Source organism: Myodes glareolus, chromosome 4, assembly GCF_982192425.1.
Source record: "Myodes glareolus chromosome 4, mMyoGla1.1, whole genome shotgun sequence".
NCBI lineage: Eukaryota > Metazoa > Chordata > Mammalia > Rodentia > Cricetidae > Myodes > Myodes glareolus.
The window spans coordinates 43167667-43192078 of record NC_142029.1 but is presented as its reverse complement, the minus strand read 5'-3'; the positions used below and the strand labels follow the sequence as shown (position 1 = coordinate 43192078).

Here is a 24412-nt window from a genome sequence, read left to right as displayed (position 1 = left end):
AGTTTGAGGCCAGCCTGATCTACAAGAGCTAGTTCCAAGTCAGGCTCCAAAGCTACAGAGAAACCCTGTTTCTAAAAACCAAAAAAAAAAAAAAATTTTATAAGTTGGCTCATTTACTTTAAATTTGTTCAGAGCAGATTATATGTCTCGGTCTGTACACACACACATACACATGCACTGCAGTAACGAACTGTTCATCAATTAAGTCATCACTTGGCAGCACAGGCCTACGTGGAATCGCCATGCTGTGCCCCTTAAAGCATTCTTATCTGTCAGTTACACCTTACTAACGTTGGAGGTGAGGATGGACATCATCAGCACGAAGAGACTAACTTCATCAGAGAGACAGAGAGAACACACCGGAATCACAAACCAAAGAGCCCCCAGCACAGTGTGGGCTCCGCGAGTGGTCAGGGTGACTGACCTGAGTGCCCCAGGCAACCAGAGTCACATCACTGCCCTCCTGGATGACTTCAGCCTGAGACAGGGGGATCTTGTAGGGTTCAACCGGGACCTGTTCCACTAAATACAGAAGAGAGAAAAACAAAAGTTAGATAATGCTCCTCATATGACACTTGTGTCTTAAGGACTGTAAGAATCTCACCGCAACAGGTTCTCATTGAACCTGTTCATTCAGCATGAACATTTCATGCTGAAAGCTTCATGTAAAATACAAATTTATTATATAGTTCCATGATATCACTACATAGATAAATATATGCAATTCATAAAATATAGCATCTACCCTGAAACATGAAAGACTACAGTTAGAAACTGAATATATCTTATTGACAAAAATCTAATATTTTTTATTATTTTTGGGGGGGGGGGTTGTCAAGACACGGTTTCTCTGTTCCACAGTCCTGGCCATCCTGGAACTCATTCTGTAGACCAAGCTGGGTCAAACTCACAGAGATCCACTTGCCACTGCCTCCTGAGTGCTAGAACAAAGGTGTGAGCCATCACCTCCCAGCTGAAAGTGAATAAATCTTAATGGTGCATGTCTTAGACCAACTTAACTCATCAGTGTTGGCTAAGTATAAGAATTTAGCATACAATGGTAAGATGATGGCAAAGGAAAACGGATGGACTGTGGCGGATGGGATTCTCTGCATTTTGTACTTCTTGCATTTAAATTTAAAACCGATATTTTTAAAATGCTCATAGTGTGGGTCCAGTGGAACGGCTCAGCACATGACAGGTCTTGCAGCACAAGCCAGGTGACCTGAGTTCAATCCCCATGACCCACATAAAGATAGGCGAAGAAAAGCACCTGATTAATGTCCTCCACTTCCACTCACACATTGTGTCAAGCACACATGGAATAATGTAAAAGTTAACTTTAAAAGAATTTTAAAAATGATTACCAAATCTGCCAAAACCCTATCGGAGAGCCGTAAACTCTCAGATCAGTTTTTCTTTCAAGCAGAAAATTTACGAGCCTTTGAAACATTGGGGGGGGGGGGGCGCACAAAATAGGATTAAACTTGTATTTCATTTTTGTACTATGCATCAATGAACAATGTTACCCATAAGTGACCAACACCCTACAGACCTCACAAAGATTAACCAAATCAGTTTCACTAGGCCAAAGAGAGAAGATTAATCCACTGGTATCCCAGGGGAAACAATTCTATCATTTTTCTAGTAATCAAGCATGAGCAATTGTCAGGTGAATTTTCAAATGAAATTAAGTAGGGATTTGACAAATCTGCCCAGCTTAGACGCTCTGAGGTTCTTCTGTGAAAGCCGCAGTGTGGTAGGGGCACTTGGGAAAACTGCTGCTCTCCTTTCTCACCCCACCCCCTCGCCGCATGAAGCTGATCTGTGTACTTCTGCTCTGCATGCAAAGAGCAAAAAGGAGAAGATAAAATACAACCTTGCGTCTGCCATCAATGCTAACAATTTCCTGGATGTCTCCAATATACAGCACCCATTTCCCCCTCTGGATTTGATTCTCTTTCCACATTTGATTCTCTTCCGCTTATTAGGAGGCAGATTCCTGAGTTACACAAGCCTCCTCCCCCAACCCCCGCTTCCCTTGCAGCTATATCTGGAAACTCTCTGCCGATCTATAGATTCTAATTTGGAAGCTGAAGACATGAATGAAAAAGCAAGTGTTCAGAATAATTCTAAAGTGCTTCCTGCAGGCTCAGTGGCCTCAATAAAGCTACTGCAGTGCAGCACACAGCAGGACTGCTGAGGCACCTCTGCAGAAAGCACTATGTTGACAATGGCTGCCAGATACGCAGTCTTCCAGCATGGTTACCAACCAATTCAAAGCCAGACACACAGCCTTTCAGCATGGTTAGCAGCCACTTCAAAGCACAAGGTGCTACGCAAAGATCCTTCAATAGATGTTTTCTACTTATATTACGTGAGTTGACATCATCTGTTTGGAAACTCAGAACTCTGATTTAGGATCTGTTCTGATATTGACAGTACGCAAGTATACACACACATGCAAACACCTTGCTTTTCTACTTTCACAAACAGACTCACACTGTATATACCACTAAAAAAATCCGTATTCGTATTCTATTATCTTCTTAGCAATATATATTGACCATTCTTCAAGCCATATTTGTAAGTTTTAAAAACTGTTAAACTGAGTAGTGCTAAATCACTGATGTATTACTGAGGATTGTCATTCCTTGTGTGTTTATTTGTGCTATTTCCAGTCCAATCACATATCAGCAACCAGAACCTAAGAGAGTCACTCAGTCTTTTAAAAGATTAATATATCTAAATAAATAACAAAATGGAGAAAATTTATTAAGTCTTTTATAGGTAAGTGTTGGAGTAAAGAAAATTTTCGGGGCTAGAGAGATGGCTCAGAGTTAAGAGCACTGGTTGTTCTTCCAAAGGTCCTGAGTTCAACTCCCAGCAGTCACATGATGGCTCACAACCATCTGTAATGTGATCTGTTGCCCTCTTCCTGCCTGCAGGCATACATACAGACAGAACATAATAAATAAATAAACCTAAAAAAATTTTCCACCCCTCTTTATATGTTCTCTCCATGTAACTTTCTCTCTTACTAAAAGTCAAGCAACATCTATAATGCAACAGGCAATTGTTCAGATTAACAATTCAAGAGACAATACTGACAAATCAGGCATAGAAAATTTTACCTTGGAGGATATAACTTAGAGTCAAACTCTCAGACAAAAAAAAAAAACAAACCTTACTCGGGGGTCTAACAGATGGCGAAAAAACACTACACCCCTAATTGGTATTGCTTGTTACTTCTAATTAACCATTTAACTAGACTGCCTGAGAACGCAGGCAAGGGCCAATAATGTTTTTGCCACATTCTCCCCCAGCCTTGAGGGTTGGGAGTTCAGATTCCTGCCTATTCCAAAGGGCTGTCTTTACAATGATGCCTGAAGGCTAAATGGTTCAATTTTGCTCTAAAACTCTAAAACTGTGACCTATTACTGTTGCTTCTCATTTAAATAACAAACCAAGTTTCCCTGACAGGCTTTCAAAGTAAGGCTGCCTGAACAGACTTATTTCAGCTGCTTTGAAAGACTCAAATGATGATTTCTAAATATTCCATAAAGCATTCCTATGGTTTTCTTCCCATTGCTACACTAAGAGTCTGCCTTTCTCTCTTTACGGGTGAGGCTAGTCCCGTTCCTAAGTGGCCACGTACAGGAGCTCTGGTTAGCTCATCCTCTCTCAGCGATTTGTAAAACTCTACAGGGATTTCTCAGTTGGATTGGAGACGCTCAAGGAAACTGAACAAATCTCCCTCTAGAACGCTTATTAATTAACTCTTTATGTCTCTGCCTCTAACTGCTCTTTACTGTCTGTCTCAGATTCAGCAGTCTGCATTTCTCAGGTCAGCCAAGAAAAAGCATGCTGAAGCTTGCTTTTAAATTTAAATCCTACCCTCTTAATTTTTCACGCTAAAAATCTCTCATCCTAACACAGAAAAATTTCTTCAGCTGTCTAATTGTCTCCTTGTTAAACACCATCTACCCTACAGGTATAGACAGAAATGTAGCCACAAAGTATCTGTCCTTCTCAACTGATTTTTAAAAATATCTGAGCTCACATGTTCTTTGTTACCCTCACAACAGTATAAAATACTTTTTTTTTTCTTTCCTTTACCTATAAAGGAGTTGTTTTGGTCTCTTTATTGTGCCTGATTTAGCTCATGATACATTATAAAGGATTCATAATTACCAATATCATTACATATTGTATTTCTGGGTAATAACTTTTGTTTCCATATTAAAATAAATTCATTATTACCTTTTAGGCTAAATTTAATGGAGATAAAATATAAGGGTACAAGTTTATAAGGCAATTAACTTATAAATTGCTAACAATAACCTTACTTAAATCATAAACTATTAAAAATAAGCCTAATGATTAATTATCTAAACAACTGTTTGGATAATTTATTTAATTATTGTAACAATATATTATATATATAATATAGTCATATGATATATGGTATATATAAATATATGTAATAATAAACTTGAAAAATAAATTTACTTTAACTGTAAACTAAACAACTTATTAATAAAAAATTTTACTTGATTTATAAGCTAAAAACTTTTCTACTTAATTTATAAGCTATTATTAGTTAAAAATACAAATTATTGACTAATCTTATAAAAATTATTCAAATACATTCAAGTAATCTTTGAATATATTCTCTTATATATGTTTATATATTTATAAACATATTATTATTGATATCAATAACTCCTTATAAGCAAAACTATGCCTTGTTCTAGTTTCTGCAAAAGCTTTATTCTAATTATATATACTTTGGAGTCAAATGCCCTTCTTTATCTACTAAAAAGACAGGGTAAATTCCCCACATTACTACTTTCCAAAAATAATTTCAAAAATTTAACATCGATAATCATTACAGTGAATGCACAGCTGACAGACCAATAGGCAGAACCACGGGCAGTGTGTACGAACTCGTCCACATGGGATAACCCATTCTGCAGAGCTGCGGGAACACTTATCTTTTGGAAAAGTCGTGGTAGTATCTGTGGAAACCTTGTGAAGCCATGATGCTTCCCTTCAAGATGGGAGTCGTTCCCAAAACATCTCAGCAGTATGACTTCTGCTCGGGCATTGGAGTAACCTTGCTCCATTAACCCACACCATGAGGCCTTGCTCTAACAGTCAAATTTACATAGAGTCAGTCCCACAAAATTACCTGCTAACAGACTACATAGAAATTTCTAAAGAAGACAGGCACAGACCTGGAAGGCAGCATGCTCCACCTTTGCTAACAAACAGATCTGGGTGTCCCCAAAACTGGTTATCATAAAAGAGATTAGATGAGGAGAATGGGTGAATCCAGGATTCAGGAATGTGTAGTAACTTTATCTATTGGTTTGGAATGTCAGGTACTTCCCCTTGAATGCTGGCTCTTTCCTAAGCCGGGCCACCTACTCAGGTATACTCTGCTTTATCAGGTTCTACCTACCCCTTTTTGTGATTTCGATATTCATATTATCATTGTTCTTGCCTATGGAATTTCCCAACTATGTCTGCAGAAACTAGAAACCTAGTGGAGATTAGTCCTTACTCCTCCTCCTCCTCTTCCTCCTCCTCGCTACTTCTTCTACTTCTTCCCCTTTCTCTCCTTTCTTCTCCTTATTCTTATTCTTCTCTATATCCCTTCACTTCACTTTTTCCCCTAGCACAAAAAAATAAAGAACATGCAGAGGTAATGAACTTGAGTTAATTTTTTTTAACCCTCAGATCCTCACCTGTCATAGACATACAATTCTGAGCCCTGAGGATGCTGAGGCTGGTACTCAATGCCCCCGATAGCTAAGTCCCAAAGCAGATGATTATGAAACTAACAAAGCCAAGACATAAAACAGCAGCAGAAAACTTATAAGTATTAGAGTAGCACATCAAATACCTTTAGAAACTGGCACACTGTAGTTTACAAGTCAATTTATTTTTAAAGAGCATGTTTTTTGGCTTACAGCAAAGTCACTTATGTATTGAACATGGTTGTTTTTACCCTACAACAGAGCTAAGCAGCTCAACAGAGACAACGTGGTCTTACACCTAAAATATTTATTATCTGTCCCTTTACAGAAGATGATACCAAGACCAACTGTATATGACCCATTCAGAGAGTAACTCTAGCTTACTCACTAATGGTCTAAACCCATATAGGAGAGATGGAAAAATAGATAGGTAGATAGACAGATAGACAGATGGATAAATGGACAAATGGAAAAATGGGCAGACACAAAGACATATTTGACTATGGTACTATATTTTACTTACTAAGCAATTAACCAAAGGTCAAGACCACACTGAGGACACCTGGCCAAAGATAGCACCCTGGCCCTCTGCCATTACTTCATGCTCTAGCAGCAGAGTCACAGGCCAGCAGAAAAGGCATGGAGCCAGTGCACATTCCACTTTGCTTGTGAGTCAGTGACCAACATGCAAGAACCCTGCTTTTCTGCCTTGTAAATCAATTGTCAGCTGGTGAATAGCAAATCCCTGGAATAAGGACCCTGAGGCTGGCATACTTACATGAATGGGCTGGAATCTTGGCACATCTTCATTGCAAAGTTGCCAGCAATGACTGCTTTGTTGTCTTAAGTAAATTACCCAGAACAATAAGGCCTCATTAGTTTAGCAATTAAGGAACAGCATGGCAAACAATGCTGTATATATTCTCTTTCTCTCTCTCTCCCTTCCTCCCTCCTTCCCTCTCTCTCTTTTCATCATACAGAGAATTTGATTCAGGAGAAGGCATATTAATACCAAATTAGGGGGCAGTAGACCCTCTATAGGGGGCAAGTGAAGTCCTGAGTGACTATCCAGGATCAATATCTTAGTCACACGAGAGTGCCAAAACCTGACCCAAGTAAGGCTTGGAGGGATGGCAAAGGCTTCCTCTGGTTCAAGTGTGAACGCTGATGTGTGTACAGAAAATGTCTACTGGATTTACACTTTCTACACACACACCCTGGTATTTACAGCCTGGAAACCACTCCCCTACACAGACTAATCCTACTGAGATTAGCTAAACTTGTCTCTTTATTCAGCTGTGCATAATAACCCTGTCTCTCTGTTTATCTGTATGCAATAACCCCACATCCCTGTTCCACTGTATATAATAAACACACTGAGCTTCAGGGAGCTGCAGTTTCTCCATCCAAGAGCTCAATCCTCCGATCCCAGCTGTCTGTTGTGTCTATGTGGAAGTCCTTTCTTCATTACCTCATCATCCCAGGCAGCTCAGCCCCTGGAGCCAAGCTGAACGCCGCAGGTCTCTTCAAAGTTCTTTTCAGATGTGCATCAATCCAATCGTAAGCACCTGAAAGCACTTGAATATACCCATTTATCAACGAGCCGAGCCCGAAGAGCTAGTGAAAATTACAGGAACTTTGTAGTTACCATAATTGAAATGGTAACACATTCCAGGAGAAGGTCATTTCAAACAAGCAAGTGTGCATTCCTACCCTGTGGCTATGCGCTTTCTGAAGGGGCAAGTGACAGGAGTTGGAACTCTGACATCAGAAGCTAAAGAGCATCACATGTGCTCAGAATGTGGAAAGCAACTGAATCCACTCCCCTCTGTTTCATGCTGATGACAGTCACCCCCCAATGGTCACTGCATAGAGAGATCAGCACCGGATACATAGTGATGACTGTACAACCGAGAAAGTAAGAAGTCATTCTAAAGCCAAACAGAGACCATGAACATCATCAGGCAGAGCAGGTTTTATAAAGGTACTGTACATTCTCATCTCCACACTTGCTTGCACATGAGAAAACCTTTGCATGCACAGCACACATCCATGTACAGATTCATGGCATGAATAAGTTCATTTTATTTCCAAATAACTCATTTCATTTCCCAGAGCAATGCTTTTGCCCCCTTCCCCCAAGTTACTTGCTAGTAACCCATCTTAAACAGTTTTGCAAGAAACAAAATGCATACATAATATATACACGATGCATAATTCAGTCAGTTAACAATGACAGCGCATCCAATATATCCAGGCCTCAAGTAAAATGTTGGACCAAAAAAAAAGAAAGAAAGAAAAGAAAAGAAAATGAAGAAGCCACTTGTGGTATTAAGAAACACAACCTTTTCTGGGAATTATAACGATGAAAGATACTGTTAGACAAGAAACAAAAGCATGATTTTGACTACAGATCACCAGCCACTCTAGAAAACCAGAAGGAAACAATAGCCTGCTGGTGCGGGAGAATTATCTGTATTCTGTCAATCATGTATTTTATAAAACGCTGATTGGCCAGACAGGAAGTAGAGGCGGGGCAATGAGAATAGGATAAGGCTAGGGAGGAGAAAGCTCCCTCAGCCATTCCTGCGCAGACCACCGAAGAGGCAGCATGTAACTTGCCCAGCTGAGAAAGGTACGGAGCCATGTGGCTAATGTAGATAAGGATAATGGGGTAACATAAGTTATAAGAGCTAATAAGTAGCCTGACCTAATGGGCCAATCAGTTTATAGTCTTATGGAGTCTTGTGTGTGATTTTCCTTGGGAGTTGCCAGCTGTGCTGCACTGGGTGGGACAGAACCCCAACAAGCCGGCCCTCATGTTACAGCCTGCCTACAGAAATCAAGGAGGTCTCACCAAGTATGACACAACAGAAGGAAGTCTTGGGGACAGAGACGCTTGACAAGTGAGACAATAAAGAAGGATTCAAAGAGGAAGCAAAGACATGAAATTGTGCAGCCAAGAATGTGTTTAGACAGGCATCTAAGAAAACAGACTTACAGGGTTTTAGATGAGGGGTATAGCAGTTTCAATAAAAATGGCACCCAGAGGCTCATAGGAAGTGGGACTCTTAGGAGGCGTGGCTTTGTTGAAGGAAGTATATCTCATTCTCTTCCTGCTGCCTTCAGGTCAAGATGTAGAACTCTCAGGTCCTTCTCCAGCACCACATCTGTGTGCATGCCACCATGCTTCCCACCGTGACGATATTGGACTAAACCTTTCAACTCTTAAGCCAGCTCCAATTAAACATTTTCCTTTATAAGAGTTGCTGTGGTCATGGTGTCTCTTCACAGCACTAGAAACCCTAACTAAGACAGAAGTTGGTATCAGAAACTGGGGTATTGCTGTGATAGACCTCAGCATGTTTTTTTTTCTTTTTATTTTGTTTAGGAATGTAGCCTTTGGGTCATTGGATATAGAAAGCAGTTGATCACTTTAAGTGGTCTTACTGTATGGAGTATAGAAGACAGTGATTCTGAAGGTGATTTGAACTGTAGAAGCCTGACTCAGGAGGTTTCAGGGGAGACAAATATTTGTATGTGGTCTGCTTTACAGTTAAGAGATTGCATGAGTCTCAGAAGAGACTTTGGACTTTGGACCTTTAAACAAGTTTGAGACTGTTATAGAGTATGGAGACTTTTGAAACTGGACTAAATGCATTTGGCATTATGATATAGCTACAAGTCTATGGGGGCCAGGGAATGTAATGTGGTAGCTTGAATAAAAAGGGCCTCCATAGGCCCATAGGGACTGGCACTTTTAGGAAAAAGGGCCTTGTGGAGTAGAAGTGGCCTTGATGGAGTAGGTGTGGTTTTGTTGGAGGAAGTATATCTCATGCTCTTCCTGCATGCCAGACAGTGATTCCCTTGATACCTGACCATTAAATAAAAGCAATCCAAATAGACAATCCAAGAATCAGCAATTATCTTGCATGTGACGAGAAGACGTCCCATGAGGCTATTTTTATATATAAGAGAATGAATTTAAGGTTGCGTTTTTATACAGTGCCATTTTTGCAAGGCCATGTTTTCTTTCCATTGAAATATCATTAAAGAACCTATTGTTTCTACAACGGCAATATGACTTCGGAACAAAAGTCTACACCTTTTTATATGCACCTGATGTCACTTTTGTGCATGTATGTGGTCATGTGTGTAGTGTAGATAGAGCACAACCTCAGGTGCCATCTTTAAAAACACAATACACCTCTCTCGAGTCAGGGCCTCTCATTACTCTGGAGCACACCAATTATACTTAACTGGCCAGTGGGCCCCATGACTCCTCCTGTCTCTTCCTTCCCAAGGTTGGAATAACAAGCACACATCACCATGTCCAGCTTTTTACATGGATTCTGGCAATCCAACTCAGTTCCTCATGGTTTCAACACAATTACTATTACTTTAACTGAATCTCTCACACACAAACACACACAGAGCGAGAAAGAGCTCTTGAGATAATTTTTAATAACTACTTAACAGAAAAAAAATCCCATATTGCCAACTTCTCTGTATGAGGCAAATTAGAGAGCTTCTCAAGATGGCTGCCAAGCATGCGCACAAAGGTGGCAGTGATGTAACAGAACCTATCTGCTCTTTGCAAGACTTGCCGTTAACTTCATTACATTTTCCAGTCTTATTAAACATGACAAAGAAATGCTTTCACAGGATTGATCCTTCATAATACAGAGGGCAGCAAACTTAACCATATCTACAGCCTGTTTAATCTTCTCAGCGACTCTTGGAGTACTTGGACTGATCCCTCAAAATACAGAGTGCAGCACACTTTAACCATGTCTACAGCCTGTTTAATTTTCTCAGTGACTCTTGGAGTAGCTTTTTTCATGCAATTATCAGTATGTTACATTACTAGGTTAGCAAAAGTGTTACCAAATCAATGGTACTGACAATTATTCCTTCTTCTTTAAAACATTTGAATTTCTTTGGGTATTCCAAATGATACACAGACATAGCTGAAGATTCAAAGCTATCATCCACAAATGAGAGAAAACACGTGAGGTCTGTAGTTCTGAATCAGAGTTTCCTCATGTAAAATGGCTGTCCCCATCTCCATCCACTCACCTGCAAATTTCATTTTTCTTAGCGGTTGAATAATATTCCATTGAGTAAATGTACCACACAGAAGTCAAGAAATTAGTAAGGGTTCATGGGGAGGGAGGCTTCCAAGGGAGGGAAGAACACAGCAATATATTAGGGGAAGGGAGAATAATGGAACAGGAAGGATTCAAAGGGGTGGGATTCAGAAAAGAACATGGAAAAAAAGTGGGGGGAGATGGCAGACACTAAAGACTTCCTGAAAAAAAACATGAAAAACTACTGTGTAACATGAAGAGGTCGGGCCTGCTTGTTTGTGGGTTTTTCTGTCCTCCCACCAGGTCCCCACAATTATTTAGTCCCAGAGAAAATCACCCACACAGAGATTTCTGTAAGTTATAAAGCTGATTGGCCCATTAGGTCAGGTTTCTTATTAGTTAACTCTCACATCTTGATTAACCCATTTTTCTGATCTATTTTAGCCATGTGGCTCAGTACCTTTTCCAGCTGGCAAATTACATCCTGCTGCTTCAGTGATCTGGGCAGGAGAGGGAGGAATCAACTTCCTGCTCCCCAGAATTCTCCTGCTCTCCTTGCATCATTTCCACTTCCTGTCTGGCTTTCCCGCCTAAACCTCCTGCCTGGCCAATCAGCGTTTATTTAAAACATGATTGACAGAATACAGACAATTCTCCCCCACCACTACTGAGGAGGCTTCCTAAAATATAAAAATTTTCATATATAAAAACAACTTAAATGTAGCTACACTTCACTGGGACAACTGTCTCGCTACTAGACATCACGAGCTAACTGTACTGGCTGGTATTGTGTATCATCCTGACAACAAGCTAGAGTCATCAGAGAGGAACAAGCCTCTATTGAGGAAATGTCTCCATGAGATCCAGATGTAGGTATTTTCTCAATTAGTGATCAATGGGGAGGGCCCATCCCATGGTGGGTGGTGCCATTCATAGGTTGGTGGTCCTGGGTTCTCTAAGAAAGCAAGTTGAACAAGCTTGGGGAAGCAAGCCAGTAAGCAGCAACCCTCCATGGCCTCTGCATCAGCTCCTGCCTCCAGGTTCCAGCCCTGCTTGAGTCCCCGTGCTAACTTCCTTCAGTGCTGAAGAGCACTGTGGAAGTATGGGTCAAATAAACCCTTTCCTCCCCCCAAATTGTTTTGTGGTCGTGGTGTTTCTTAAAGCAATAGAAACTGTAACTAAGACATTAACCAATAAAAACCAATGTCAGGAATGGGTTGCCTCTCTCAGAGTTTTAGCCAGTTAGGTCCTATAAACTCCCAAGTTCTATAGATTATTACTGCTGCTCTTAGTTACCCTCCAGAACTGGTGGCAAGACTATTTCGGAAGATATCATATATTTGAGTCAGAGAACATTGAGAGATCAAGCAGGTACCAACCTGAAAGCTTAATCCTTACTGGTTAGCATTCATAACAGAAGTGCTAGGTACGCTACTAGAGGAATGAAGTACAACTCAGTCTTATCCAGTTGTAAACCCCATGAGCTAAATTACAAGCCTGGCAAGACATACAGACTAGTGCAACAGTGGTACATATAGCGCAGGAGTAACCAACCCCTTCTAATTAGACTTAAAACCTGTTTAAAGATGGAACCCATACATGGCACAGTTATCAGGGCCACAAACCAGTGGCTAGACAAGTCATAGACATTACTACTCTGCTAACGTGGCACAGCACTGAACCAACTCCTAATGATGTCTCAATATAACCATAGTAGTGCATCTCCCAAACCTCATCACAGAAGCTTCCTTTTGTAATCACTGGTGCTTAAAGCAGAGATCCACAATTAGTCAAGGTGCAGAGAACAAGTGACTGCAGAGTTTCCAGGCCTAAATGTGCATCTATGTCACAGTGCCCTCCTCCAAGGCTCAGGGGGTTGAAAGACTAAGAGCCAGAGGAGGTAGGCAAAGGGAAACATTTTCCAGGCACAACAGGGCATCTGCACATACGAACTCCCAATGATTGTGGTAGGATGCATAAGATCTATGCAAGCTCAAATCAAACAAAACCACAGCAAGGAGGGGGGATGCAGGGCCACCCATAGCTGAAGATCTATTGGTAAGTTATAGATGCTGAAGGAGAAATAGCTTTCTTTAAGGGTGTGGCCCCAGCAGGTCTCACATGCTCCAGCAGGTGGCCATACACCAGTGTATAGGCAACAATAATGATGTTTGATGATTTATTTAAAAAAAAAAAAGCATAGGTTGTGGGTTGTGTGAGTAAAATTGGGGGTAGATAAAGAAAAGAATGGGGGATGGGATGAATATAATCAAAAATCCAATGTAAGAAATTCTCAAAGAAGTAATAAATATTTAAATTTGAATTTTACTTTCAAATGGATTTCTTTAGCAAGGAAAAATATGTAAACTTCACACAAAGGAAATTGGCAAAGAAAATAATTAAAAACTAAATTATACTCACTAAACATCAGCAATAGAAAGCTGGGAAGAGAAAAATCGCTTAGCACAAGAATTAAAGTACAAAAAGTTTATGTTAACTGCCAATTTAAAATGGGACACTGGTTTGTAAACTGGTAAGAAAGAAGCACCAATAAATTGGTGCACCTTTTCAGAATTTTTGATTTTTAGTTTAAGTAACGTTGTTCTTACCGGGGAAAAAAAATAGGGGCTAGAGGGTTGGTGATTAAGAGCGCTTAATGCTCTTATAGAGAGTCCAGTTTTGAATCCCAGCACACACATCAGGCAGCTGAGAACTACCTGTAACACCAGACCCAAGAGGTCCTCATCTGGCCTCTGCAGCACATGGGGCGCACATACAAAGGAGGGAAGGCAGGTAAGACGGGAAAGAAGAAGGGAAATTCGACATGGAGTTTTCCTGTCTACCAGCTTGATACACACCTATGAACCAAACACAAGCTAACAAACTGGGTTATCCCTAAAACGCTTCCACATTCCCAAGTCAGCTGTTGTCAATCACTCATGCAGTTACAATCATGAGTACTCATGTTTCTCCACAAAACACTGGTTTCTGCCTTAGTGACACATTTTAAAAATGTATCCCCCAAAAAAGAATTAAACAGTTGTCCCTAGAGACTCAGGTTATCTCAGGCATGAGGCACAGCCTCATGCTTTTGCAGGTTGGTAAACCATTGAATAACTCACTCATTTCCGGCACATTTTCACATCCCCACAACCATTGTTAAGAGTAGGTTTCTAGTGCTTCTAGAATTTTTGTTGGGCATATTGATTAGGTTTTTGGAAGGTCTTATTATGTAACCTTGCCTGCCCTTGAACTCAGTCATTCTTATTCCTCAGTTTCCCAAGTAGAGGGACTAGAGGTGTGTGCCGCCACATCCAGCTTTCTGGAACTTTCTCAATTGTGGGTACCTATTCAGTACAGAACCAATATTGTCTTTTATATTTGCACGTGAGAGGCAGTAGCAACCGCTGGCCCCTGGAAAAAATGACTGCAAGATACTATTGCCTTCAAGCTCCATGCTCCAAAGAATACATGGGGATTAAAAAAAGCAGGAAAGAACTTGGCACCAATTTTATGAGTTTCTAATTTACAAAAGAATGTTTATTTTTTCTATTAACAAATTAATTCTCTCAATGAACTAACAGAAATATGTATTTAAAGAAAAGCTATTCATAGAATATTTATAGCTTGCTCTTTAGTACTTGAGTAGACAGACTACACATTTATAAATTTTTGTGCAGAGATGCTTTTAATGCAGACTAATTTTCTTTTCTCACATACTTTTAAACACATATAAACATACTTTTCTTGCAACACTGTTTAAAACAACCAGAATTTAAAAGCATTTCAATGTTCATTAGCAGGGGAAAGGGAAGGGTAAGGCACATATTTTATGAAGTGAAAATCAATGACACCTAAGTTAACTGACAGAAATTAACTGTACGAAAAGTTATTTGATGGATGTGTGTCTCAAGAGGCCTCACCTGAAAATGAGGAGCTATTGGCTGTTGATGGCTTCTGGGCAAGGTTTTCCTTAAAGGTGTGACTCTGGGTTCATCCACCAAGCGAAAATGCATAGCTCTATACCCAGGAGTATATAAGTGCCACAAATTGGACCTGATGGGCTTTTAAGAGGGTAGGGAAATCACAAAATTGGGATGGTGGGTAGGAGTGAGAACGAATATAAGCAAAACACAATATATGAAGTTCCCAAAGAATATATATATATGGTTTATCGAGACAGGGTTTCTCTGTGTAGCTTTGGAGCTTGTTCTGGAACTCACTCTGTAGACCAGGCTGGCCTCAAACTCACAGAGATCCACCTGCCTCTACCTCCCGAGTGCTGGGATTAACAGCATGCACCACCACCGTACAGTGTAGAAATATATTTTAAAGAAAAGCTATTTGTAGACTATTTATAGCTTGCTCTTTATTACTTGAATATATAGCCTATACATTTATAGACTTTTGTAAATTTATAGAAGATTTTGCAAAGCAAATTACAGGAACGTGCTTATATTGTTTTTATGCTTCATAAAACAAGTATGTTCCACCTCGTCATGTGTACAGAGAAATATAAATACACAGAACCAAAGCTAAGGAATGAGTTGGGAACAAAGGAAATGAAAGGGGGACTTCTTGCTATTTTTAATCTGTGTCTAAACTATACATGACTATGGGGCTTTAGTGGGTAAACTTGTTACAAAATGCTATGACTCATGATCCTAAACTTTACACAGAAACAAAATGCAACACTCTATCACATGGCATAAGCTTAGTCACTAAGAATATAACTAACTTAAGATTTGAAAGACACATGTGTCCAATGCTCAAACTAAATCTGGAAAGTAAGCCAGAAAACTCTACTGGGCCCAATGCCATAAAGAGTACAGTTTACCAATCACAGAAAACAGGTCAACAAATTTAAAAGTAACTTTGCACTTCAAGTTAAAAGAAAACCTTTGGTTACCCTCCCTACTCAACATGTAATCAAGGCCCTCTTCTTAGTAGGGAAATTAAGTTCTTTTTACTGCAGTCCCACTTGTAGAGATAAAAAATTCTCCTAAACAACTAAAATAAAAACAGAAATCTATGTGAACATTTCGTAAGAGAACAGAGACATATAAAGAAAAAAACTAACTTGTACTCAAATAAATGAATAGTTCATGGTCAGGGAATATATGCTTCCTAAGTAATACACAGATACACAAACCAAAATAACATAGTATAGACAATACATATACAAAGTGAAAATAATCTGCCAAATTCTTGAGAGACAACAGGTAACTTTTTTAGATGACTGACATTTTAGCTTCCTAAGGAAATCTATGTCTAGAAGCCTTTTTTTTAAAAAAAAAAAAAACCAATTCCAAGAATTATGTAAATAACAGTACTTCAGATTTGGGGAAATCTCTCTTTTCTAACAACACCATACCAGCATACAAGTCAGTTTCCAAAAACAAAATGGAAAAAGTGAAAGAAGAGCCCAGTGCATAAGCCTTCAATTAATGACAGTGGATTCATACAATGAATATTCACTTAAGTTTATACTAATACAACAAAACTGCAGGCGCCTCCAATTTCCAGGTACCTTCTTTCTTCATTACCAAGATGCATTTCCTAATTAACTCATTAACAATCATGTTAACAGCCAGAACTAGAGGTGCAATGTATTAATAATATTTAAGGGTCATTAGCTTGTTGGAGAGGAAGTAACCCACTTTCCTCAGTAGAAACAATTATTCTTAGAAGAATAACAAATATATTCAGTAATAATAATGATGAACAATAACTATTCATACAATTTAAGGGTAGTGTTCATTTACTAAATAATGTTCTAATATTGTATATGGCTGTGCAGTATTACCACAATAGTAACAATAATCAACAATGACTGTTCACATAGTAGACTGCTACTTAGCAATAGAGATGAACTAGACACAGGCAATAACGTGGAAGAAATCTCTGTAACACTAGGTTGGGAAAAAGAAGACAACACAGAGACCATATGTAAAACTCCATCTCCACAAAGCTCAGAAACATGAACAGCTAATCTAATCACAATCAGAAAGCAACTAGGCTTACAGCTGAGCGGATGGACAGGCAGAAAGCAAACAGGGAAAGGCTTGCAGGACTGATTAAAATGTCCTGCATTTGTTTTGTTCAGTGGCTATCTGAGTATACGGGGCTGTCAAAAAAACCATCAAACTGAACACAATAGCTGTGTATTTTAGTGTACACAAATTACATCACAACAAAGACATGTAGTTTTAAAGCTAACTTGCCAAAGTAATGTTCTTGAATTGAAGGGGGGGTGGGAATACACTTTAGACAGAATAAATCATTTGATATTTCAATTTTCCATTACAGCTGAGAAATAAACAGTCACAGATGTGTGCTCATAGAATTATGATGGCGAGCTACAGGGAGGGTAACCAAGACCGCCAGGGAAGACTGATATCACCACCCATCGTTAACAGTACCTGCTTCACCACAGAGTCCCCTGGCCTACAGAAACTTCAGGGTCACGTCTCTAAAGGGGACTTTCAATGTCATGTAGCACAAGTGTCCTCACTTTCCCATACAGCCCACAATGACTAAACAAAACTCAACACGATCTTTTATTCTTGTTAACATTTCGCATTCCACAATCAGAGTCTAACTAGATGGGTTTCTCTAAAGTTTACATCTGAGGACAAAGTTAAATGTCACAGAGCTCAATCCGAAGGGAAAGGGGAAATCAAGGGAGGAGAAATATCTAAAATGTTAACCGTGTAAAAGAAAGCCAGGGTAGTCACAAAACAAAATGTAAGGAATCTTTACCTGCTGCCCTGTAAAGAATTTTAGGTTCAAAAAATATACACGGGTCTTTATCTTCTATGCATGACAATAGAAGACCCTTGGCCTGGAAAGGGCTCCTGGGTATCACCACCTGCAAAAACAAACAATTTTAGTAAAGTACACCCCAGTAAACTCACTTCTAAGGGTTGAGATTTAACCAATCAAGTGTAACCAACTCAACTAGAAGACTGGGTATTTCTATTTATTATAAAATTTACACCACAGTTCCTCAGAAATCTCTTTGTCCACAAGTATTTCTATAATGCTTCCCATGTCCTGATAACTAAGATACTAGTCTTCCTTCCAGGCCCTCACCTGGCCCATAGCTCAAAGAGAACCCGCAAGGCACATAAAAAGAAATTAAAGAGAAGTGTCCACCTTGAAGTGCCACCCCTCCTACTAACACTCTGCTCTCACTTGCAAATGGAAGTGCCACAGTCCCCTTTGTTCTAATGGGCAATTGCAACCTGCATCCTAAGGGAAAGGGCGATCCACTGAATTTTGGGGACCAGATATTACAGCATCCAGCTGCCCAGACAAGAGAAAGTATGGCTAGCCCACATCTCTAGTGTGGACTAGAGACAGTGGACAGTGGACAGGCAAGGGCTCTGAGACTCAGGAGGGGGCTGCTGAAGAGGATGAGAGGCAGCAGGAAGTACATGATATAACTTGGCAAAGCACTCTGAGAGGATCATTTCATCTCTCCTTCCCAGTGACCTCAGGAAGTGGCTACTATTCTTCTTCCCACTTAGAAACAGAGACTGTTGTCTTCAGAGGGGTAAGGAAACTGCCAAGGTCACAGATCGTGTTAGGACAGAGATTCTTACTCAGTTCTGATACACACAGGAGACCACACTCTTGACCATGTTTTCTCAAATCACAACTTTGTGTCTAAGCTTTCATGATTTTAAAAGAATGGGGTAAGAACAAACTTTACTTTGGAAGAATTATTAGAATAAGCCTGGACCTACGACAAAGATCAAACACCTTGAAGGTGTTTGTTTGAGAGGCAGAGGCAGAGGCAGATAGATCTCTATGAATTTGAGGCCAGCTTGGTCTACAGAGTGAGTTTCAGAACAGGCAGTGCTGTTTCAAAGAGAAACCTTGAGTCAAAAAATAATAATAATAGTAGTAATAATAATAATAATAAATAAAACTGTATAAATCTCTTTATTAACCTCATTAAACAATGCCTTTATGCTTCTCTTCAGTTTCTCTTCGCTTTCTTCATATAGTTATTTGTATTAGCCTTTTAGTATGTATATTTATATTTTATATTATATATAAAATATATTTCAAGTTTTATATTTTTATAAAATATAAAGTTTTATATTTCAAGTTTAAAAATAAGAAGTAGAAGATTAAAAGTTCTGTTATTTAAAAACTCTTGCATATGGTGTAAACATTAAGTATGATCAACATCCAGTTCAAACTCAAAAATAAGTGTTGCCTCAGAGGGGCTCTTGTCCAAAACTCCCATTTCTAGCTTTTATCAGAAAAGCATGCAGCCTCCCTTCAACTGGGCCACACCTTACTATTATGAGCCAGCAGAAAAAAAAATAAGGAAAATATAAACATATTGATAATTGATAAATGTTGTCAAAAACAAACATGTTTCTCTGGTTAACACATCTGTGAGTTTCTATGATTCCCTGGAAAGTTGTATGGTGAATATCAAGAGACAAACACATGAAACATTTGCAACATCAAAAGACTTATGCTATTACAGGAGAAAGACTCTTCCAAGAAGACTGGGAAGTTACTATACTCTAGATTGGAAAAGATTCCCATCTATATAACAGCTTTCTCTCTGTCTGCGTAAAAACTGAAAACTGAGCTATAAACACACATAACTTTGAGGTAAATATTGACTGAACAGTGGGTTTTATTAAATGTACCTCAAGAAGAGTTCAAAGAGAAAAACACACGAGAAAGAAGAAACTGGAGCTTTAGGAGAATGCCATACACCTTAAAATCTGTAGTCAATTAATGCCAGCATCATGCCAGTGTTGCTTCAGGAAAAACATTCTAGAAAACTGGGCATCAGCAAGTTAATTTAAAAAGAAACGCTACCCTCCTTTCACAAATACAGTTAACTTCCTATCAATTCCAAAGTCCTGTTTGTCTTCCTTCAGGGAAGGTCATTGATTAACACTAACAGCGTAAGCGAAGGTGGAAACATCAAATGATGACCAAATAAAGGAAGTAAACAAGAATACCTTGATTCCTGGGCAATGGGCAAAAAAGGCTTCCGGACACTGAGAATGGTAGAGAGCCCCGTGACCCACACAGCCCCACGGGGCCCGGATGGTGAGGCTCCCACAGTTGAAAAGATCGCCAGAGCGGTAGCGGTACTTGGCAGCTTCGTTGACAATCTGCAGAGGGAAGGGACACGCTACAGTGACTCTTTCCTGCCCAGCGCATATCCTAAAAGCATGCCGTTGGATCTTCAAATGCATTTCTATTGCAACTGTGAACACCACCGTGAGGCAACAGGTGCTGAAGGCAAGGCGGGGATGGGTGGGCAGAGCCAGTGTCTGAACACTCAGGGATCGAGATGCCTGTCCCAGCAAAGCAGAAGCCACCTACCTGATCAAAGGCAGGGAAGATATAGTCGGCAAACTGGATTTCCGCAATGGCCGTAGCACCAGTGACGGCAATTCCAATCCCAAATCCAACAATTCCTTGTTCACACAACGGGGTGTTAAACACTCTATCTTTTCCTTTAAAAACATAAATTAATAATAATAATATAAAGAAAAGAAATAGAAAATAAATCTAAAGTAGCAAATTAAAGCAGTGTAATATACAATACATCTGGTAATTGGGTGGGATGAAGAAACAGGTAGAGAAACAGTAGACCGCAGTGTAACTGGTTCAGAACATAACAGCATGAAACATAACAAACCTAAATATGCCAATTAAGGGAACACTGTCACACTGAGGTTTTCTTTTGAAAAGCAAAATCCTGCTATTTGATGGGAAAATCATAATTAAAAGTCTATACAGTAAAAACCATAACAAGAGAAAATAGACATCACGCTGTCCAATGGCAGACATTAAGGGGAAAGGCCCTGCCAGACTTAATAGGGCAAAATTCATATTGTTGAAGGGTTGAATTCACAAAGACTTGAGAAAACACAGAACAATGAGCGCCAAGCAGTTTGGAGTCACTGACACGACTAAGTGGGGGCACGAGCAAGTACATAGTTCAGTGTGAGATTTTTGAGATACTATCTGGGCAACAACAACAACAAAAAGAAAAGGAAGGGGCTTTTAAAATATAGCTATAACACAATAACTGATGGGACTCATCTGACATACGCAGGATGCTAGCTTCTACGCCGAGAACTCCAATAATGACAGGAATGGACCAGCCATATCCTGCGCTACCAAACGATTAAAATCAAATCCAGCATGTCTCAGAGCAAACGACTTGGATGTGGAAAAGAGACTTATTGGGAGAAGTGGAGACAGAGGATAGGAAGTAGAATCAGGATGTACTTCGGACATGTATGACATTGTCAAATTGCAAATTCAGTAAGAATTATTTATAAGAGTATGTCCCCTGGTGGGGTTATACTAGAAGTCAGTAACAAAAAGAAGTAAGGAAATCTTTATGTGGGGCTGTGGCTTTCTGTAGCTCTTGCCTAAAATATAAGAGGCCTTGGGCTCAAGCCCCAATATTCAAGAGAAAAACGAAATATAAAGGGGAAGGGAAGGGAAGGAAGCAAGAAAGCTAGCTAATTACTTTGCTGTGGTTTGATTGTAAAATATTCCCTTTGGGCTCATGGCTTGAAAACCATCACCTCACCCCACCAACCTCACGCCCAAGCTAGCAGCCCTGTTGGGAAAGAATGTGCTACCCTGAGAAGGTGGAGCCTTTCTGAATGAAACAGGTTTCTGATGGCAAGCTGTGAGGTCATCCCTCTTCCTCTTCCCTCTGTACTTGGGTTAAGATGCAAGGTGACCAGCCAGCCTCCGGCTCCTTCCAGCCTGCTGCCATGTCTTTCCTACTATGATGGACAGTCCTTCTCTCCTAAACTGCTTTGATCAGGTTATTTCATCACAGCAATAAAAAAAAAAGAAATAAAAGAAAGGGAAAGAAAAGGAAAAGGAGAAGGAAGATGCAATGAAGTTTGTGTTAGGTCTCTGGCCATACCACCCTGACCGTGCCCAGTCTTCTCTGATCTCAGAGTTTGTGCTAGGAAGCTTACTAAAAGCATATCTCTAATATACAGCTCAAAAAAGAAAAAAATGGAAATCATAAAAAGTGTTTGAACTGAATGACTAAGCTCTATATCTCAACTTACAGAACTACTGAAAATAACTGCAATGTTGTTTCTTTCAAACCAACCTTTCTGTATTTAATAAAATTCCAGGCAAAAAGCAATTAAGTCTTAGAAGCATTGGAAAACTAAAAGCAGACATAAACTGAACACTTGAACTTCAAAAAAAAAGGGACCCAGAGTAAACGACGACAGTTAAAAGTCTGGCCCAAAGGGACTGGCCACTCTGTGTCAGAGACTATAAGACTCCAGATGGACAGACTATATTGATGGGTGTCAAAGACATCATCTAAAGAGGCCAATAACTGAACACCAAGAACATATATCTCATTTATGCACCGATTAATCCAGAACTCACTGACACCTGTACCTGCGCAACCCTCTGTATACAACTCAGTAGAAAACAACCTCCGCATGTTAAAAGAGCTGGGCAGAAATCTCTCCTGTGTCCACTAACAAGAACAAGGGAGTATGGAATCCTAGTCTCCTTAAGAGTACACTATGGAATGATGAGTGGGTCACCAAAGGAACTAAGAGGGAAATTCAAAAATTCCTAGAACTAAGCGCAAGGAAAAACACAACATAGCAGAAATTCGGGGGGAGGGGGGGGAGTAGGAGTTTCTAGGTACCATCAGAGAAATCTCAAATAAATAAGTGATGCTTTGAACAAGCAAAAGCAAGTCAATCCCAGAAATGGTAGATGGGAAGACAGAGATTAATAAAATGAGAGGAAGAAAAGAAAGAATCAAAGAAACCAAGAGTTAGTTCTTTGAAAAGACAAATAAGGTTTTCATGTCCATAAACTAACCAAAAAAGAGGAAATTACAACAGATACCAAGGAAATTTAGAGAATCATTATGACAAACCTTAACATATCCCATTAGATGGACATGGTCACAGAGACCTTCAACACCAGCATGCAGAAAGCAGAAGCAGGTGGATCTCTATGAGCTCAAGGCCAATGTGGTCAATAAAGCAAGTTCTAGGCCAGCTAGAGCTCTAAGCTGAGACCCTGTTTAAAAACAAAACATACCTCCTTAAACTGGAAAATCTAAAAGAGATGAGTGGCCTCTAAATGCATATGCCCTACCAAAATAATTCAAGATGACTTTTCATTGGAAACTCTGAAAGTCAGAAAGGCCTGGATAGATGTTCTACAAGCATGAAAAACCACAGATCCAGCCTGGATGCTCTACCCAGCGAAACTACCAATCACAATTGATGGAGCAAGAAAAGCAGCTCACAATAAAACAAATTTAAGCAACTTATGTCCACCAACCCAGCTCTACAGATAGCACTAGAAGGAAAACTTCAGTCTCAAGAGGTTAACTATACCCGAGGACACAAAGAATATATAATCCAAGAATAGTTAATCAAAAGAGGGGGAACACACCCACAACAACAAAATGAAGGAATTAATAAACACTGATCAATAACTCTCTATATTAATGGTCTCAATTCTCCCACTAAAAAGTCACCGATCAAACGACTGGATTTGAAAACAGGTCTCATCCTTCTATTGCAACCAAGAAACACACTTCACCTTAGAGTCAGAGGATGGGAAGTGATCGGAGTATCACTCACCCCTCACCAGAATAGACTCCTCTTGCAGTAGATGGCAATCAACACAAAGACCAAAAACTGAACAGTGTGAAGTGAGTCCAAGACTTTAGAGCACTCAGCCCTAAATGGGATCCTTATCGACACCCCACCCCTGCCCCAGTGCTCCATAATCCATGCCGAAGAGGAGGGAGAAAGAGTGTAAAAGCCAGAGGTGGTAGACGGCTCCTTGGAAACAGTGTCTTCCTGATACATGATTGATCGCATATTAACTCACCGAGACTGACAGCATACACAAGGCCTGCATAAGTCCAAACCAGACAAAATCCCAGCATGGAGAGAGGCTATCCTGCCCCTAACCAAGAAGTTATTTGTGACTGATACCTGCTGGGAAAGGGAAAATCAGTTTTCTCCAGTTGACTGTCACTGGATGTATCAACCACACTCCGAAGCAGGGCCCATGACCAGGAGTAGGTGGCCAATGCACAATGGACTCACAATTTGGGGGTGCTTTTTATTTGCCCACCCCTACACCCATCTTACAGGGTTTTTCTTTGTTTTTTGATTTCAGGGGGGTTGATTTTTGAGTTTTAAATAGAAAAAACATGAAGTAGAGAGGTGGGGAGGAGCTGGGAAAGGGAAAAATATAAGCAAAAGAAATGCCATGAAAAAAATTAAAATAAGCAAGCATATTGGTATAATTCCAAACAGTCAGAAGGCAGAGGCAGGAAGATCCCCAAAAGTACGATAGATGGCCTATGGTACTTGGCAAACTCCAGGCCAGTGGGAGATCTCATCTCAGAAACAAGGAGAAGGATGTCTAAGGCCTGACACCCAAGGTTGTCCTCCAGCCTCCGCACACGTACAACCACAAACGCATGTGTGCATACACACAAACTCCCAGGCTACAAATGGTCCAGGGTCAAAT

At 39.9% G+C, this 24412-nt stretch overlaps 1 protein-coding gene across 2 annotated transcripts in view; it reads right to left on the bottom strand.

The window, feature by feature from the left end:
• Bckdhb (branched chain keto acid dehydrogenase E1 subunit beta) overlaps positions 1 to 24412 on the bottom strand; it is a 185155-nt gene that overhangs the window by 120047 nt on the left and 40696 nt on the right. For both annotated transcript variants that reach the window (XM_048435762.3, XM_087905446.1), the window contains exons 4-7: positions 20225 to 20358; positions 19855 to 20010; positions 17618 to 17726; positions 425 to 522 (exon numbers count right to left, since the gene is read on the bottom strand). In XM_048435762.3, the coding sequence (XP_048291719.3) occupies positions 425 to 522; positions 17618 to 17726; positions 19855 to 20010; positions 20225 to 20358 (497 nt within the window). The remainder of the gene's footprint in view (positions 1 to 424; positions 523 to 17617; positions 17727 to 19854; positions 20011 to 20224; positions 20359 to 24412) is intronic.